The 19,410-nt window shown below is 36.9% G+C and overlaps 1 protein-coding gene across 1 annotated transcript in view; it reads left to right on the top strand.

Moving 5' to 3' along the window:
• Nucleotides 1-19,410, top strand: part of XB5939409.L (provisional ortholog of cleavage stimulation factor subunit 3 L homeolog) — a 51,950-nt gene that overhangs the window by 20,429 nt on the left and 12,111 nt on the right. The window contains 7 exon segments of the mRNA NM_001171970.1: nt 9,246-9,278; nt 10,975-11,072; nt 14,699-14,765; nt 14,850-14,884; nt 16,531-16,657; nt 17,476-17,553; nt 18,923-19,085. Of these exon segments, the coding sequence (NP_001165441.1) occupies nt 9,246-9,278; nt 10,975-11,072; nt 14,699-14,765; nt 14,850-14,884; nt 16,531-16,657; nt 17,476-17,553; nt 18,923-19,085 (601 nt within the window).

Raw genomic sequence — 19,410 nt, 5'->3', positions numbered from 1 at the left:
CTATACTTCCTTACTCGGCAAACTAATCAACTCGTATGGTTTCTACTACCACCTCTATGCTGATGACTCTCGGATCTATCTCTCCTCTCCTGATCTCAACCCACAACTCCTAACTCGGGTCTCCTCCTGCCTGTCCGCTATCTCTACTTTGATGTCGCAACACTACCTTAAATTAAACCTCTCTAAAACGGAAATGGTTCTCTTTCCTCTAACCAACACTATTAACATACCGGAAGTATCCATCATAGCTAACAATTCCACTATCACCCCATCTCCCCAGGCCCGGTGCCTTGGGGTTATTTTAGATTTTGTCCTGTCCTTCACTCCTCATATCCAGTCACTTATTAAATCATATCACTTCCACCTAAAGAACATATCCAAAATATGATCATTTATCACCCAAGATGCTGCCAAAATTCATATTCACTCTCTCTTCATGTCACGACTAGACTACTGCAACTCTTTTAATTGGCCTTCCCCTCCAGAGACTGTCACCTCCCCAGTCCATAATGAACACTGCCGCGAGGCTCATAAACCTCAGCAACCGCTCCTGTTCTGCCATGCCACTCTGCCAATCCCTACACTGGCTTCCACTACCTTTCAGAATAAAATTCAAATGAATGACCTTGACATGCAAAGCACTTCATAACTCTGCCCCACCCTACAGCTCTGATCTCATCTCTATATACTCACCCAACCGCATGCTACGCTTCTCTACTGACCTGCTACTCAATTTTTCTCTCATTACCCCCTCACATGCTCCCATTCAAGACTTTGCAAGGGCTGCACCCCTCCTCTACCATGGTCTGTCCGACTTTCTCCCAACCTTTCTGCTTTCAAAAGATCTCTTAAATTGCACTTCTTTAGAGAAGCCTACCCTCACTCTGCTTAACTACCAAATGCAATACCACATCTCTCACCCACTCAATTCTGATGTTGCCCACTCGCACACCTTGTGTCTTATTCCTTTCCCTTTAGATTGTAAACTCCCTTGCACAGGGCCTTCCTCACCTTTTGTACCGGTATTGGTTGTGATGTATGTAACTCCATATGTTCTATGTATGTAATTCATGTGATTTAGTTGTATAAACACATTTACTTTACAGCAATGCGAAATATGCTGGAGCTATATAAATAAATGTTGATGATAATAATAATAATAATATTACTGGGCAAACACTTCTAATGGGAATAGTTTTCATTACTACGTTTGCTCATTAACATACCTTCAAATTAAAATACCATGTTATTGGGAAATAGTCGGGTATATATGTGGCTTGATATTTGTGTATTCTAGCCGATTGTGGAAAATTGTGTTGAGTGATTGGTTTCTGATCAAAACACATCATAGGCAGGGGCGTATCAATAGGTACAGTCAAGTCAGCAGCTACTATAGCACGCATAATTATAAAGGGCACAATGAAGGCATCATAGATGCTCCATTTTAACTCTTCCCAAGATATAGGAGGTACCATGACCTCTGTTGAGAGCTATACAGGGTTAAAGCCCAAACAGCCAGTTTGCCTTTGGAACATTGATTGCTATTCATGTAATGTTATGATATTAGTGTCTCTTAACACATTAGGAAAGTTAGTATAATGCGTTTTAGAAGCATATTTTCAACTTCTAATTGTTTCCAATTTGTCCAATTTTTAAATTGTGTACATTCCTATTAGAGGTGCATCAAATTGTGGATTAAGCAAATCCAAACCCATTAAATCATGTGACTATGAAAACTGCTGATCCCCCCCCCCATTGATTTTGCATATTTGGAATTGGTTTGGTATTCCGTTAAATCCTTTGTGGAAATTGTCCAATCAGGAAAAAGGGTATTTTATTGCATCCCTAATTCCTATTTCGTTTCTCTAGCTTGCAACTTGATGGGGGTTATTTATTAAAGTCCGAACGCCAAAACCCCAAATTTTTTTTTCGTGATTTATTATACCCCGAGGCTGCTGAAGGTCTGAATCTGAAAATACTCCATATCCAAGCTGTTGGGGTCCTGTAGAAGTCAATGGCAAAGGTCCCATTTCAAAATTGACAATATCATGGTCTGCGCTGAGTTTTGGCCAAAAATCCAAAGAATTCAGTGGTTTCAAGTGAATTCACGAAAAATTCTAGAGTTTCGACCATAAAACCTGAAAAATTCAGTTATTTTTTTTCCGAACCGAATTTATCAAGTTTCTTCAATGATAAATAAGGTCAAATCGTGGTTTCTAGTTTGGGCGGACTTTTTTTTTATTTCATTTATTTTTTTACTTAAATGATAAAAAAATCGGATTTTGATAACCCCCAAAGTATTAGGCAGGGTCACTGAAAACATCAACTGCAACAGATTGGTTGTCTGTGAAGCTCCAATTTTATTATTTTTATTTGTTGTTACTTTACTTTCTTGTAAGAACCCGTCTTATACATTTTTCATTCTGGTTTCCTAAAAGCCTTCTGTATTGTTAGCCTTAGCAACCAGGTACACGTTTAAAGTCCCTGCCTGATAGCTGCAAAAAATAAAAATAAAAGGCTAAATAGTACAATATACACAAAATATTAAAGGGGTTGTGCACCTTCAGTTATCTTTTAGTTTGATGTAGAGAGTGAGACCCTGAGACAATTTGCAATTGGATTTAATTTTTTATTATTTTTTTGTTATTTATCTTTTTATTCAGCAGCTTTCCAGTTTCATTAATCTGTTGGCTAGTATTCAGGTTATCCTAGCAACCATGCCTTGATTTGAATAAGAAACAGGAATAGGAATAGTAGAGGGGCCTGGATAGAAAGACGAGTAATAAAAAGCAGCAATAACAATAAATTTGTAGCCTTACAGAGCATTTGTTTTTTTAGATGGGGTCAGTTCAAGTTAACTTAAAGATGAAACATCCCTTTAAGGAGTTCTATTGCATATATAAGCTTCATCTCATAGAAATAAGAAACTTTCTAGGTAACCAATAAATATTCTGTATCATTTCTAAAATAAAGTTGCCCTTCACTATCCCTCTTGACAATTTGTCTCTATATGACAGAAACCCTCCCGAAACGGATCAGGTCAAGTACATCACTGGTCAGTGTTCCCTTTGCATTGGCTATGTATTAAAGCTAAATTTATAATTATTTAAAATAACTAACTCTGGCTAAGGCCTTTAGCTGCAGAAAGAAATACAGTTAAATGAAGCCGTTCACTACATGGAAATGAAGCTGTAGAGAAAATAAAAGCATATCTCTGTGTTTTCCATGAAGACTGGCATTAAGAAAAAAATGAAAAAATTGTTTGTGAACCAACAATCTTAAAACATCTTTTGAGCTTTAATAAAGATATTACTGGACTGATTTTTTTTTATTAACACAATAAAAATTAGATTTGAAAATGGTTCATTTAAATTGTATATTACAATCCTTTTACTTCTTGGAACAAAAGGGAGTGGGGTCATGACCCCAGGTTCTGATTCACATCTTGTAGAAAAAAATTATACAAAATAGGCAAAGAAATAATAATTATTTTTTTAGTGAAAGTGAATCAGTGGTTCCTTATCAGACCTGCTAAACTGAATATTGTGGTGAATAATTAGGTTGCTTCTTTAGCTTTTATGAAAACAGCAGCAACTTGAAGCTAATGACCTAAAGTTCCAGGTTGTACCTCCTGGGCAGAACCGTGTAGGCTGTGCAGTTTTAACAGCCGTGGAACATTTGTTTGCATCCCCTAGATCCTAGTTTTCCACGGATATTTGAGTTTTCGAGTTGTATTTTTTTGGTCAAAACTCACATTTCAGGTTAAAAAAAACCCCCTCAGATATTCGAGATTTATTACACCCGACCCTGGAAATAGCTTGAATCAGATAATAAAACCTGTCAAGGTAACGTAGGAGTCAATGGCAGAGGTCCCTTGAACCATTTGAAGATGTAAATAGCCTTCATGATGTATGAGTTTTTTTTCCAGAAGGTTTTGCCTGAAAACTGGAATGATCCAAGTTTTTTTTGCAGAAAAAACCCAAATCAAGTTTTCGGGACTTGAACTTGCAGAATCGGGTTTTTGCCATTCAAGCTTTTTCGGAAATAAGATACCATTCGCGTTTTGCATTCATTTTAGGCATTAAAAACCCTTAACACTCAACCTTTGATAAATAACCCTTTAAAGGGATACTGTCATGGGAAAAAATTTTTTTTTTCAAAATGAATCCGTTAATAGTGTTGCTCCAGTAGAATTCTGCACTGAAATCTATTTCTCAAAAGAGCAAACAGATTTTTTTATATTCAATTTTGAAATCTGACATGGGGCTAGACATTGTCAATTTCCCAGCTGCCCTATGCCATGTGACTTGTGCCTGCACTTTAGGAGAGAAATGCTTTCTGGCAGGCTGCTGTTTTTCCTTCTCAATGTAACTGAATGTGTCTGTGTGACATGAGTTTTTACTATTGAGTGCTGTTCTTCGATCTACCAGACTGCTGTTATCTTTTGTTAGGGAGCTGTTATCTGGTTACCTTCCCATTGTTCTTTTGTTTGGCTGCTGGGGGGAGAAGGGAGGGGGGGGTGATATCACTCCAACTTGCAGTACAGCAGTAAAGAGTGATTGAAGTTTATCAGAGCACAAGTCACATGACTTGGGGCAGCTGGGAAATTGACAATATGTCTAGCCCCATGTCAAATTTCAAAATTAAATATAAAAAAATCTGTTTGCTCTTTTGAGAAATGGATTTCAGTGCAGAATTCTGCTGGAGCAGCACTATTAAGTGATTCATTTTGAAAAAAAAATGTTTTCACATGACAGTATCCCTTTAAATGTCCTCTGTTCTTTGCACTGCTGTTTTGTCTACATGTATTATCAAAGCAGTTGGCTATCCTCGATCCTTATGTGGAGGACTATTTATCAAAGGTCCGATTTTAGTGGTTTTAGAGGTTATTGAAACCACAACCAAACTCACAAGCTCTAAAACTACTATGTCATGACATTTATTAAAAGATCAAATAAAAAAAATACGAATGGAAAATAATGCAATAAAACAAATACCTCTAAAACCTTTAAGAATTTGTTTATATTTGCAAATTCCTAGTGAAAAAACAATCCTAAAATCTCTTAAAGTTCGAATTGATTGATTTTTTTTGTATTCGTGGGTTTCGTGGCGTTTACACTTCATAAATCTCGAATTTTTAGAGCTTTAACAAAAAACAAATTTTTAGAGGTTTGTGGAAAAAAATAAATTTGATTGTTAGTAAATGGGCCACCTAGTTTCCCACATAGCCTTGCAGTTCTCCGTTCTGTTAAACACTGAACATTGTGGAAATCTCGAGTGGAGCAGGGCTCACTATTGTTGTGTCGTGATACATGGAGTAATATCTATCAATAAGGGACAGATGGTTACTGTTTTTAAAAAATATATTTACTAATCAAAATCAAACTTATTTTTTTATTGATGCAGATTGAATGTTGCTTACAATTACATTATATATGAAAGAAAATTATTTATCATCCAGAATATAACAAAAGCCCCATGGGTTCATGACAATGTTCCCTCTAAGCCATGCGCTTGTGTGTGAGGCCAACGCATACAACAAATGGTGGTGCGCATAAAGAATTTTGTGTGAAAACACAAAAATTTGCATACACTCTGAACTTGGCACACAATTTTTTAAGAATGCCATGCAACTTTAAAATGTGCATACAAAATAATTTTTTTTTTTGTGCATATAGCCGAGAAGGAACATTGGTTGATGGACTATGCCAGCCTTTCCGAAAAGGTTTAAGAAGTTTAATGGACCAGCCAGACTTGGTATCTCATAAAGTACCTGCTTTCAATTTATAGACAAACGGGCGGATTTATCACAGTGTGAGATTAGAACTCCCCACAATAAAACTCACCCATTCATTCCTACAGGACTTGGATTATTTTTGATAAATCTGCCCCATTAAATTAATTTAATTTTACCATCAAACATGCTATGAGGCTTAGGCCTTGTGGAGGCTCCGGCATGAACAGCCTTGGCTGATTTCGGCAAAGAAATGCGAGACTCTGTCATTGACTTATGACCTTGACAGTTTTGATGACCTTGACAGTTTTGAGATGCCTGGTTTTCGAACTCGGAGGTTTTCCCCCCACGAAAAATTTTATTTTTTGCTTTGAAAATTGAAATGTAGTAAATAACCCTCAAAGAGTATGTTTAGATTTAGATAAGTGATGGCTTAGGGTGTAATGGACAATTAGGTGAAAATACATCCCCATGTATAGATCATGGATCCTACTGAATGCTCCAGATCAAGGTTTTATTGATAGGGATTTTCTGTGGAACACAATTTGTTGTTAGGTTTTCATTTTGACCTGGTGTCCTCCTCTTATTTTTCTATTGCTCTTACTGGCAGATATTCATTGTTATAATGGAAACAATTCCATGGGGTTCCCTCCCAGCTTTTGTCTCTTTTGGAAGAGTTAAGCTGGATATACACTTTAAGATCCCAAACAAATGGATCTTAACTAGGGATGCACCGAATCCAGGATTTACCCAGGATTCCGCCTTTTTCAGCAGGATTCGGCTGAATCCTAAAAACCATTTGACTTTTGTCACACAACAAGGGATTCAATTTTTTTTTACCTGCACACTGTTCTCTTTCAACTCATACCGCCCTAATTTGCATATGCAAATTAAGTTTTGGCCCAGTATCCTGACAAAATCTTTCGTGAAGGATTTTGGATTCGGCTGGATCCTAAAAGTACTTTTGATTCATCCCTAATCTTAACCCAGTTTGGCTACCAACATGCTAGGCCAGATCTGAATTATTTGTTCCCTTGGCCAACAATTGGATCATAATGGGATCCTTTGGAAAGTTGGCTAATGAAATTTCCAAGCAGGTTGGAAAGGCATTTGGAAGGTTCCCTGGTTCAGTCTGAAGTCGGCAGCTTTTATTGCCCAGTGAATGGCCAGCATGAGCAAGTTTATCAAAGGTTGATTCTTTCTCCAATGCTAATTTGAGTAAAATTCTCTTTATCTAAGGATAAATATGTACTCCATTCATGACAGTCCAGTTGAGTGAGAATAATTATTTTCTTGTTGATTTGCAGACATGCCAGTTTTATGTATTGGCCAATACTGACGTTCACCTAAATACATTTTACAATATAAAGTAAAACTGGTTCAGCAAATAATATAATACGCATTTGAACTAAAGCTTTGTGTGCCAAAAAATGCATTGTTTTCTGCCATTTAAAAAACAAAAAACAAAAACAACTTTTTGACAAATCCATTTCCAGGAACATGCCAACTTCTGTGAGTACAGTGATTTCTGTGGGATACCATTCAAATTACGTCTGTTGTGGTAAATATAAATAGGTACCGATGTGTTTACAAAATAAATTTGGGAATATTTTGTCCTTAATTTCCATAATAAACTTCAAAAAACATGAAATTGACTCCATTTTTATTGCCTTTGCCTGTCTTTAATCAAGTGTATTGGTTCCATGCAGATATATTTATTAACAGGTGCCTCATCATAAACATATAATGAACTTCCATATCCATTCATGAGCAAATTGATGCTGCTTCATTTTCCAGTAGTCCTTCTGTAAAGTTACCCTTTACAGTTAAACTTTAGTATGTTGTAGATAGGGATTCAGTTCGGGATTCAGCCAGGATTTTTAGCAGAATTCGGATTTGGCTGAATCCTTGTGCCTGGCCAAAGCCAAATCCTAATTTTCATATGCAAATTAGGGGAGTGAAGGGAAATCGTAACCTTTTGTCGCAAAACAAGGAAGTAAAAAAAAGTTTTTGCCCCTTTTCCCTTCCCGTCACTAATTTGCATATGCAAATTAGGGTTCGGTATTCGGCTGAATCTTTCATGAAGGATTCGGTTCATCCCTAGCTGTAGATCACTGGATACCGAGCAGCTTTGAAGTTGGTCTTCGTTTCTTACGTATTTGTCTTTCTGTTTGGCCTTTCACTACCACCAAATCTAAAATGTGGCTTCTATGATGGGTGATCCCAGAAACTCAGATTTATTGTTATTTCTTTTTCTTCCTCTTTTTGTTTAAAGGGGTGGTTCACCTTTAAAGGACAAGTAGCAGCAAAAATTGTCTAAAAAAAAAATTAGTATGCTATGAAAAAAAGACGCCAACACATATTAAACTTCGTTTTCCGGAATCACCTGAAGTTTCCTTGTGAGGCAACTTCAGGCGACTTCGGAAAACGAAGCGCTCAGAGTGCCATCCCAACGTTGATTTTCAATCTAGCTGGCGGGGAGGCAGTTCGGGGAGATTAGTCGTCCTGAAGAAGAGGAGATATGTCAGGCGACTAATCTCCCCGAATTGCAGCGTGTGTCTCTTCCCTAAAGGGAAGACAGGGAAGTGTAGCGTTGGTCAAAACACCACGTGTTGTATCAGCCTAGGATTTGAAGTTCTGTTTTCAATCACTTACTTTGTTTATCAAATGCACAATTACTGTCTGGATTCACAATTGTGGAGTAAAGTAGGATTATTGAAACCATAATTTTTCCAGGTTTAAATGGATACCAAATTTTCCACAAAAGATTTGGCCCAGTACAGAATCAAATCAGAACCCTTATTTGCATGTTTATGTGTTTCCATCATTGAGCCACAGCTTTAAAAACAAAAAAACCCCATAAATTTAAGGGTTCAGATTTGGTTCTGCTGAACACCAAGGGGGTTATTTACTAATATCCGAATGTAGCTCATATTTTATTAAAAAATAAAACGACCAAACTCCCATTGCCGGTTTTTAGCTTATTTATTAATAGAAAAAAATTGATTTAATAGAATCGTGGAAAAACCTTCGAGTTGTTCAGGCTTTTTCTCCCAAATTGCTCAATTTTTTTGGGCATTTTCTCCCAAATTGCTAAAAAAAAAATTTAAGTTTTTGCCTGAAAAAGTCAGCTTTTGGGCTAAACCCTGTGCAGACCACAGAAATGGCAAATTGAGATAGGTGCATCTCCCATTGATTTATACAAGACCTAGAAAGGTCTAAGATAGATTTTCGGATTTAGGCTTTTTGCAGCATCAGGGTATAATACGTTTTGAAAATTTCTAAATTTTATTTTTTCAAGATTTTAAAATTCGGATTTTAATAAATAACCCACCTAAGGATTAAGTTGCTCCGAAGCTTTCGAATTCAGCTGAATCCCAAAACTTATCCTGGATTCAGTGGATCTCTAGAAAAAAAAAACAATTTTTTTTAAAATCTAAAAGCATGTTGAAATTGGCCTTTTGTTGAAGCAGGGCATCCTTAACCGATTTTCTGTTCAATTTCACTACAGGTAAAAGCAAAAAATTATGACAAAGTTGAAAAGGTGAGTGTTCACAAAAACTACTGCCTCATACCTACAGTTATATAATTAAACAGCCTGGCAAATAAAACTGTCCATAAACGTGTCTTTTATTTGGTTGTATCTGTGCAGTATGGCCTTTCCTGTGCATGGGCAGATATTATAGTATTTTGTCAGATATCTTAAAGCATATATATACATATATATAATACACAATATTTTCATAGAGACCATACATGTGACAAATTATTTCACATTAGTATGTTTACCTCCGTATTTCACATTAGTATGTTTACCTGGTATTTTTATTGAAAGAAAATGTACATTCATTTTGGCTGTTAAATCCATAATGTTTTATTGAAATATATTTAGATTTAAATGTTATTCAAAGGAAACGAAACATCCATATATTTGTCAACTGGGGACTGTATGGTTTCTATCAAAGGGATTTTTGGTGGTGTTCTCTTTTTAAGTTGTAATATTGGTGTGTAGGCTCCATCTCAGGTCATTTTGCCTGGTCATGAGCTTTCCGAAAGAGCCAGCACTTCATGATGGAACTGCTTTCAGACAGGCTGTTGTTTCTCCAACAGTGTAACTGAAGGAGTCGCAGTGGGACTTGGATTTTTACTACGGAGTACTGTTCTCACATCTACAAGCCACATGGCTGAGGGCACCTGGGAAAAAAACAATATGTCTAGCCCGATATGAAGTTTCAAAAGTATTTAACAGCTATTCTACAGCTATATGCCAGGTTCAATTAATATATATATATATATATATGTATGTGTGTGTATATATATATATATATATATATATATATATATATGTGTGTGTGTGTGTGTGTTATTTTATGTTTTACAATTTTTGGTTTATGTCGTTTAACTGATTTTGGTTTAGAATTATATTTATATATTATATTATTATATTTTTGAGCTTTGGCAGTGATAAAATGCCTCGTATGTTGTTGTATTTAACTTCTTTCAATCAACATGGAAAATACATTAGCATATTAAAGGAACATTAATACCAACAAAATTAAATTGTTTTAAAGTACTTAACATGGAGGGGGGTTATTTACTAAAATCCGAATTTATCTCATAATTACAATTAAAAAAAAAACTCGGCCAAACTCCCATCCCTGATTTTGTCTTATTTATTAATAAAGTAACTCGAATAAATTAGATTGGGAAAAAATTAAATTTTTTTTTTTTTTGAGTTCTTGCCGAACACCATCGGATTATCGGGCGAAACCCAGTGCAAACCACAATATCTTCAAACAGGGATATGCACATCTCCCATTGATTTATACTAGGGATGCACCGAATCTAGGATTCGGTTCGGCCTTTTTCAGCAGTAGTCGGATTCGGCCGAATCCTTCTGCCTGGCTGAACCGAATCCTAATTGCCATATGCAAGTTTTATCAGTGCAGAGCAACGGTACATAATGTTTTAATTATTATGATACACGTTCAGTTTTTGGTTTTACTGTTCCTTTAAAAACAGAGAAGTCGGAGGAACCATAAACTGAGGAGTAGAAGGATTTATGTAGCGACACCACAGCCCTGGGGGAGACTGTGTCGCTCCAAATGGTGATGTTTTAGCTGCAATGTAATAATCACGTGCTTACAACCGAGATTCCAAATAACCACTGCTTCTCTAACTTAACAAACACACACAAAATTCCAAGGGTCTTAAGTTTTCTCCTTGAATTCTGTCCACAGCTGTTTCAGAGGTGCCTCATGAAAGTCTTGCACATAGATCTGTGGAAATGCTACGTGTCCTATGTGCGAGAAACCAAAGGGAAACTGCCAAGCTACAAGTAAGTAATGAATAGGCTGCCAAAATAACTATAGTTGAAGGCTTTACTTTCCTACTGCCATTGCCGTAAGATTGGGCAAATCTACTTGTGGTCCAGTTTTCCACCATTCTTACTTTAGTCATCGTCACTAAGTAGGGATGCACCGAATCCAGGATTCGGTTTGGGATTCGGCCTTTTTCAGCAGGATTCCTTCTGCCTGGCCGATCCGAATCTTAATTTGCATATGCAAATTAGGGGCGGGGAGGGAAATTGTGTGACTTTTTGTCACAAAACAAGGAAATAATATATTCCCCTTTTCCCTCACCTAATTTACATATGCAAATTAGGGTTCCGATTCGTCAGAATCTTTCGCAAAGGATTCGGGGGTTCGGCCGAATCCAAAATAGTGGATTCGGTGCATCGCTATCACTAAGCAAATCACAACATTCAGGGGCAGATTTATCAATAGTCGCATGGTGAATTAGAATTTCCAAGTGTCAAAATTAACACATTCGAATTAATCCCCCATTGAATGTGAGATTTATCACACCTCAACCATTGAAACAGTCCTACTTCAAATATTCGCCACCTAAAACCCGACAAGTTCATGTACAAGTCAATGGCAGAGGTCTGTTGAGCCATTTGGAGATGTTAATAGCCTTCCTGACATTTCGGGAGAAAAACTCAATTCGTATGAATCGAATATGATTTGAATTTTCGTGGTCGAAATCATTCGATCGAATATTAGACATTCAAATTTTTCTTTAAATAACCTCCCAATCGAATTGTGAGTATATTCGAATGAAACCTTTTTTTTTTTTTTACATGTTTTCGAAATTCGACCTTTGATAAATGGTCCTGAGTTGCAATCTCCCAACCTACCACTAACCATTCCGATGAAATAAAGGACAGGTATGGGATCCGTTATTTGGAACCCCGTTATCCAGAAAGCTCCGAATTACGGAAAGGCCATCTACCATAGACTCCATTTTATCCAAATAATCCAAATTTTAATAAATGATTTCCGTTGTCTCTGTTATAATAAAACAGTAGCTTGTACTTGATCCCAACTAAGATATAATTAATCCTTATTGGAGGCAAAACCAGCCTACTGGGTTTCTTTAATGTTTGCATGACTTTTTTGTATACTTAAGGTATGAAGTTTCAAATTACAGAAAGATCAGTTATCCGGAACCACAGGTCCCGAGCATTTTGGATAACAGGTCCCATACCTGTAGTAAAAAGAAGAAGTCAGGCGATGTTCTGGCTATTACTTCACAGCAATCGTACGAAAGTTATATCTGACAAATAGAAGTGACAGTCGCCCATTGATATTGTCAATATCAATAGATATTGATGCAGGCAATAGAAGCAGAGATCGTATCGATAGCCGACAGAAATCTTCTGTCCCATCGACTGCGATTACCATGGCAAGAAAACTGTTGGGATGATCCACACACAATCCGAAAATCGCACGAAACAAAGATTTGCAAGGGCTCCGTTATCCGGGAAGCTGTTATTCAGAAAGCTCCAAATACAGAATGCCCGTCTCCCATAGACTCCATTTTATCCAAATAATCCTTTTTTTTCCTGTAATAATAAAACAGTAGCTTGTACTTGATCCCAACTAAGATATAATTAATCCTTATTGGAAGCAAAACCAGCCTATTGGGTTTATTTATTGTTTACATGATTTTCTAGTAAACTTAAGGTATAAAGATCTAAATTATGGAGAGATCCTTATCTGGAAACCCCCAGTTCCCGAGCATTCTGGATAACAGGTCCCATACCTGTATCAGATTTATTATATTCAGAACCATATTCAAAAGAGCAAGGGGGTTATTTATCAAAGTCCAAATGTATCCAATATTTTCTGAAAAAACTCAGACCAAATCCGCACAGATTTTTTCGGCTTATTTATTAATACACTTTCCCGAAAATTTTGTTTGTGGGAAAAAAACGTGAAAAATCTTGATTTTTTTCATTAGATTTTCACGATTTTTTCGGATTTTTCACCCGAAAACTCTGATTTCTTATGTTTTTTGCCCGAAAACTTCAGGGTATTGCACGAAACCCAGCGCACATCAAATAATCATTGGGACTTCTCCCATTGACTTATATACAACCTCGACCGGTCTGAGATGCCAGATTTTCTGATTCGGACGTTTCCATCCTACGGGTTTAAGAAATTCTCAAAAAATTTGTGATTTTTTTTAAAAGTCCGATTTTATATTGAAAAAAAAAATCACGACTTTTTCGTGATTTTTGCACTCTTGAGTGTTTATACCACATTAGCAAGTAGCTGCCTTAAGTGCAGAGAAAGAAGGTTAACAATGATAAAAAATCTCTTTCTTTCTTTCTTTCTTTCTTTCGTAGGCAGCCAGAGAACAAGTTTTTGGAATGAAGGGCAAATGAGCCACCTGAAAGCAAATACATTCCCTTCTTTTTTTGTCCCTATCAGAACAAAAAGTAAAACACCATATTCTAGCTCGCTTGCCTAGATCTTTACACTTGTGTCTATTCACATTCTCAATAGTTAGATTGCAGTGGATGCATATTGATTAGATGGGAAAAATCTGCTCAGCAACTAGTTCAAGTATAGGATCCATTATTCGAAACCTTTGAGAAAGCCGTCTCCCATAGAATCCATTTTAATCAAATAATTCTAAATTTTAAAAAATATGACTTTCAACTGCAAGGCCTTCCTTGCTTAAAGGAGAACTAACCCCCCCCCCCATGATGATAAGTCCCCACTGCCCCCACTCCCGGCCTCTCCCCTGCACAGTTTTACCCCTAAATTCTGTCCCGTTTGGAAATAGCGACCAGACATGCAGAGTAAGCAGCAAAGCTTATGGGCACAATCTTCTTCTCTTCCGTAGTTCTCCTTTAAGAACACATTCCTAACTGCTCCAAAAGGTATGCCCCAAGCCTGTGGCCCACCACCACCCATGAATCTCTGTGGTCACCTCCTATTTACATGATACCTCATACAGCAACACATTTTGGCCAGACTCTTCATAACCACCTTCTTTCTACCCACAACAGCCAGTAAAGAGGGGAGAGGTCCCTCTTTGTTATCTCTCCATCTTTTGGTCATTCTCTTCCTGGGACAGCCATTAAAGAGGGGGAGAAGTCCCTCTATGTTATCTCTCCATCTTTTGGTCTAACTGTTAATGACCACCTTTTTTATACCCAGGGCATCCATAAAAGATGAGGAGAGGTCCCTATATTATCTCTCCATCTTTGGCCAAACTCTTAATGATCGCCTTCTTTCTTCCCAGGACAGCCATTAAAGATGGGGAGAGGTCCCTCTTTGTTATCTCTCCATCTTTTAGCCACCATCTTCATGATAACCTTCTTTCTACCCAGGGCAGCCATCAAAGATGGGGAGATGTCCCTCTATGTTATCTCTCCATCTTTTGGCCAGAATCTTCATGATAACCTTCTTTCTACCCAGGACAGCCATCAAAGATGGGGAGAGGTCTCTATATTATCTCTCCATCTTTTGGACAGACTCTTCATGATCACCTTCTTTCAACCTAAAACAGCCATTAAAGAGAGGGAGAGGTCCCTATATGTTCTGCCAGAACTTTGTGCCTGTCCTTTCTATAACAAGGCTAAGAATATATTCTGTTATTTTCTTCCAGAGAGAAGATGGCACAGGCGTATGACTTTGCTCTTGATAAAATTGGCATGGAAATCATGTCCTATCAGGTAACTCTCTGTTCTTTCACAAAGTAATTGTATCTCAGCTAAGGCTGTACCACTATACTAAAGTTGCTCTCCTTCTCTCTGCAGATATGGGTCGACTACATCAATTTCCTGAAAGGAGTGTAAGTGAAAAGGGTGGGCTCGCTATGTAAAAATTACAGAGCAAGTAAAAAAAGAAACTGGTTGGTTAAAAACAAACACTAAGCTTTCCTGTTTGTCTAATTCTCTTAAAGAGACCTATCATGTAAAAAATAAGAATGTACCAGTGCATTAAACTCTTTTAGTTATAGAAGGAATTTGCTTTAAAAAGTAGATTACACTGGCTCATATTGGTTTGTAACAAAATAAGAGTTCGATCTCCTACCAAAACAGGCTCTAAAATGCCTCTTTATTTGTATGTCTTGTGTTCATTTTAAGGCCAAGAAAAACCAACACAAAAAGTGTCGTATATCTATTATTACATGTTGATGGGTTATTGCACATACGGCATTCGATGGCTTCTGCCGAATAGCAGCAATTCATTGTTGTTGTTTAGTGTCTGAAAAGCAACAAGTGCAAGCTCTTCTGCTCCTGTCGTTTGAAATTGAGCAGCCGTGATAACAATGCCTTATCCCACAGATGAAATAATACAACTGCCGATGATAAACTTATTACAACGTGTGTGATTTTCTGCTTCCAGCACCTTTTTTGAGCAAGTCTCCAGCTTGGAGACTTAGAAACAGTGTGTCTAGTTGTGACATTCGTTCTATAACAGTGTATGTTATTCAGTGGCCAATTCTTAGCAACTTTCCAGTTGGCCCTCATTTTTTTATAGTTGGAAAAAAAAAACGATTTGCCTTCCTCTCCTGACCCTAGCAGCCCATAAACTATCGAGGCTGCAATATTATTCCTATCATTATTATTATTTTTATTACTTATCTTTTTGTTCAGACCCTCTCCCATTCATAATCCAGTCTCTCATGGAAACCACTGCCTTGTTGCTTGGACCCTAGCAACCAGATAGCTGCTGAAACTGGAGAGTTGCTGAACAAAAAGCTAAATAATTACAAAAACACAAATAATAGGGGGTGGGCATAGTCTCAGTCACCTGGATCTCCTTGATGTGAAAAATGCCAGACTAAGTACAGAGCTACAAATTTTGGTTTTCTATGTTAAATAATCTACCACAGTTATGGGATCCATTATCCAGAAAGCTCTGAATTAGAGAAAAGTCATCTCCCATAGACTACATAATAATAAAATAATCCAACTTTTTAAAAATGATTTCCTTTTTCTCCATAATAATAAAACAGTAGCTTGTACTTGATCCCAACTAAAATATAATTAATCCTTATTGGACCCAAAACCAGCCTATTGGGTTTATTTAATGTTTACATGATTTTCTAGTAGACTTAAAAGTATGACAATACAATTTACGGAAAAATCTGTTATCTGGAAAACCCCAGGTCCCCAGCATTTTGGATAACAGGTCCCATACCTGTGTGTGTGTATATATATATATATATATATATATATATATATATATATATATATATATATATATATATATATATATATATATATATATATATATATATATATATATATATATACATATACATATATACATATACATATATATATATATATATATATATATATATATATATATATAATTGATAAGAGGGTCTTTGTTGAATTCTTACTACCACTATATAATGTAGTCTAAATACACATCTGCTAGCTCCATGCCTATAAAATCCATCTGCTTGATTCTTCTTATCTTTAGAGAAGCGGTGGGATCATATGCCGAGAACCAAAGAATTACAGCTGTGCGCAGAGTCTACCAGCGAGGCTGCGTCAACCCCATGATTAACATCGAACAGCTGTGGAGGGATTACAACAAGTATGAAGAGGTAAATCACCCGTGAATATACTGTTTGCCTTTTTAACTACTTTTAATATTTTTTGCATTAAACGGCAAAATATGAAATTGAACGTGAAGTTGCAATTGTACTAGTATAGTCAAAACAAATCAGCAGTCGATTGAAACGCCTTTATATAATGAGGTGCTTCTAATCTCACATCCTAACTGGCTGCAGCTGGGGAAAGGGAGGTGTTTGTTTCTACAGAGGGATTCTCAATGGCCTGGTGATTTGTCTTGCCCTTCTTCATAGGGATAGAAAGTAGAATGTGACTTTGCTTTAAATTTCAGTTTTTGCTGTGTTTACTGCATGAAATAACAGGGCGTCTGTTGGGTGAAATGTTATCCCCAACCAAAGGTGCAGGCTAGTAGAGCCCGCATTCCGGTTGGGGATAACAGTAGTTTTTTTTTAAAAAAAATGCCCCTCGTCAGCGATACACTACCTGCACTGGAAGGGAGCTCCCGGTGCGAGCAGCCATGTCCGCTCACTCACATGCGCATAATGAAAATATGCCCCGATCTGCTCGTTCTATGTCACATGCGCGTTATGCGCATACAAGTGACACAACATGGCTGCTCGTACCAGAAGCTCCCTCCCAGTGCAGGTAGCGTAGCGCTGATGGGGCATTTTTTTTTTAAAAAAAACTACTGTTATCCCCAAACGGAATGTGGACTCAGCCCGCACCTTTGGTAAAACAATGGGTCAAAGGAAGTTCTGTTGCACTAATGTATGAAATGGAATATACTGCCTCTTTAAGGCATTAAAAAGGGAATGGAAATAACGCTATACATGTTTTTCTGGTTCTTCAGGGCATCAATATCCATCTGGCAAAGAAAATGATTGAAGACAGAAGCAGAGATTACATGAATGCTAGAAGAGTTGCAAAGGTAGTCACAGATCGTTTTTTTTTATTTTGTGGATGGGTGGTTATTTTTGTTTCACGCTGAGCAACTTGTAGAATTACTGGAAATTACTGAGCTTTGTGCCCTGCTCACTTTATTCTGTACAGGGTTTTACGAGCTTAGACAAGGCTTGGTATGCGGCATTATATATATTATATATATTGCCAGTAGCACTGCTGTAGGTGCCTTTCAGTTCCTTCTCAATACCATTACTGCTAGCTAGTGATAAACAGTTGTTTAAGTTTTATTGCAGCTTAAAGATACACAAATACTACACAGTACCCTAGCAGTTGCTTCAGTGTCTCTCTTGTTTGTGCACTGGAATCCGTCAAGCTGTACTGAACTGTATACAGATGGTACTGGGAACTTTTAGGCAGTTTTGCTTGGGGTCATGTTGAAGCTGATGATTGTCTATTGTGCTTCTTGTCCCATATGGGCTACTTATGATGTATTCTCTTTACAAGATACTCTTAGGGGGCTATTTATCAAAGTTAAACCTTTAAAATAAGTGAATGTAAAATCTATGAGGGTGCTAATCTAAGAATTTTTGCAATGTATATTCATTACTTATTATTTTTTCATTCCAAGATATTAAGGGATACATGTACTGTTAATATGAATGAATTTTGTTACAACAGCGCCACCTGCTGGTTAGTTTCCCACCAGTCTGACCACCAAGTAGTCAAGGAAGTTGTCAGGAGAAAGAAAGAGGCTGCTCTGATGTTCTTCTGCTTAGGAAAAATTTTGAGAAAGGTTTCTATTTTTTTACTTACTAGAAGAACTTCAAAGCAGCCTCTTTCTTTCTCCTGACAACTTTCTTGACTACTTAGTGGTCAAACTGCTCAGAAAATTACTGTTGTAACACAATTCATTCATGTTAATAGTACATATTTCCCTTAAAATCTTGGAATAATAAATAATGAATGTAAATGACAAAAGTGCTTAGAATAGCAGCCTCATTAATTTTACACTGACTTATCTTAAAGGTTTAATTGTCTTTTAATAGCATTCATGCTGTTCGAGTTTTTTTCAGTGGGTTTCGAACAAAAACTCGATTAAATCAAGCAATTCGAGTTTTTCCCCCCACAAATAAACAGGCTAATTCGACCAATTCAAGTTTTTTCCATGGAAAACTCTATTAATTTGAGTTTCCGTGTTGTTCAACCTGAATTCACTCAGAGTTATTATTTGAGGTTTTTTTTTAAATTAGGAAAAAATTTAGTTTATGAGCTCATTTGATGATTTCACGAAACTCTAAAATCCGACCTATGATAAATAACCCTCTTAATGTGTACGTGGCATTACTTGTTGTTTTTCTTTTTTCCTTTAAACAAACATTAATATTTTGCTTAAGGAATACGAAACAGTGATGAAAGGTCTAGATCGCAATGCTCCTTCCGTGCCCCCTCAAAACACACCCCAGGAAGCACAGCAGGTAGAAATGTGGAAGAAATACATACAGTGGGAGAAGAGTAACCCTCTGCGAACAGAGGACCAGACCCTAATAACAAAAAGAGGTAAAAATTCTTTGTACTTAAAGGGATCCTGTCATCAGAAAATTTTTTTTTTTCAAAACGCATCAGTTAATAGTGCTACTCCAGCAGAATTTTGCACTGAAATTCACTGCAATTTTTTTTTTTTAATATTCAATTTTGAAATCTGACATGGGGCTAGACATTTTGTCAATTTCCCAGCTGTCCCAGGTCATGTGACTTGTGCCTGCACTTTAGGAGAGAAATGCTTTCTGGCAGGCTGCTATTTTTCCTTCTCAATGTAACTGAATGTGTCTCAGTGGGACATGGGTTTTTACTATTGAGTGTTGTTCTTAGATCTACCAGGCAG

Source organism: Xenopus laevis, chromosome 4L (assembly GCF_017654675.1).
Source record: "Xenopus laevis strain J_2021 chromosome 4L, Xenopus_laevis_v10.1, whole genome shotgun sequence".
In the NCBI taxonomy this organism is placed as follows: Eukaryota; Metazoa; Chordata; class Amphibia; order Anura; family Pipidae; genus Xenopus; species Xenopus laevis.
Note: the sequence above shows the minus strand (reverse complement) of the source record. Positions and strands in the feature narration are given on the sequence as shown.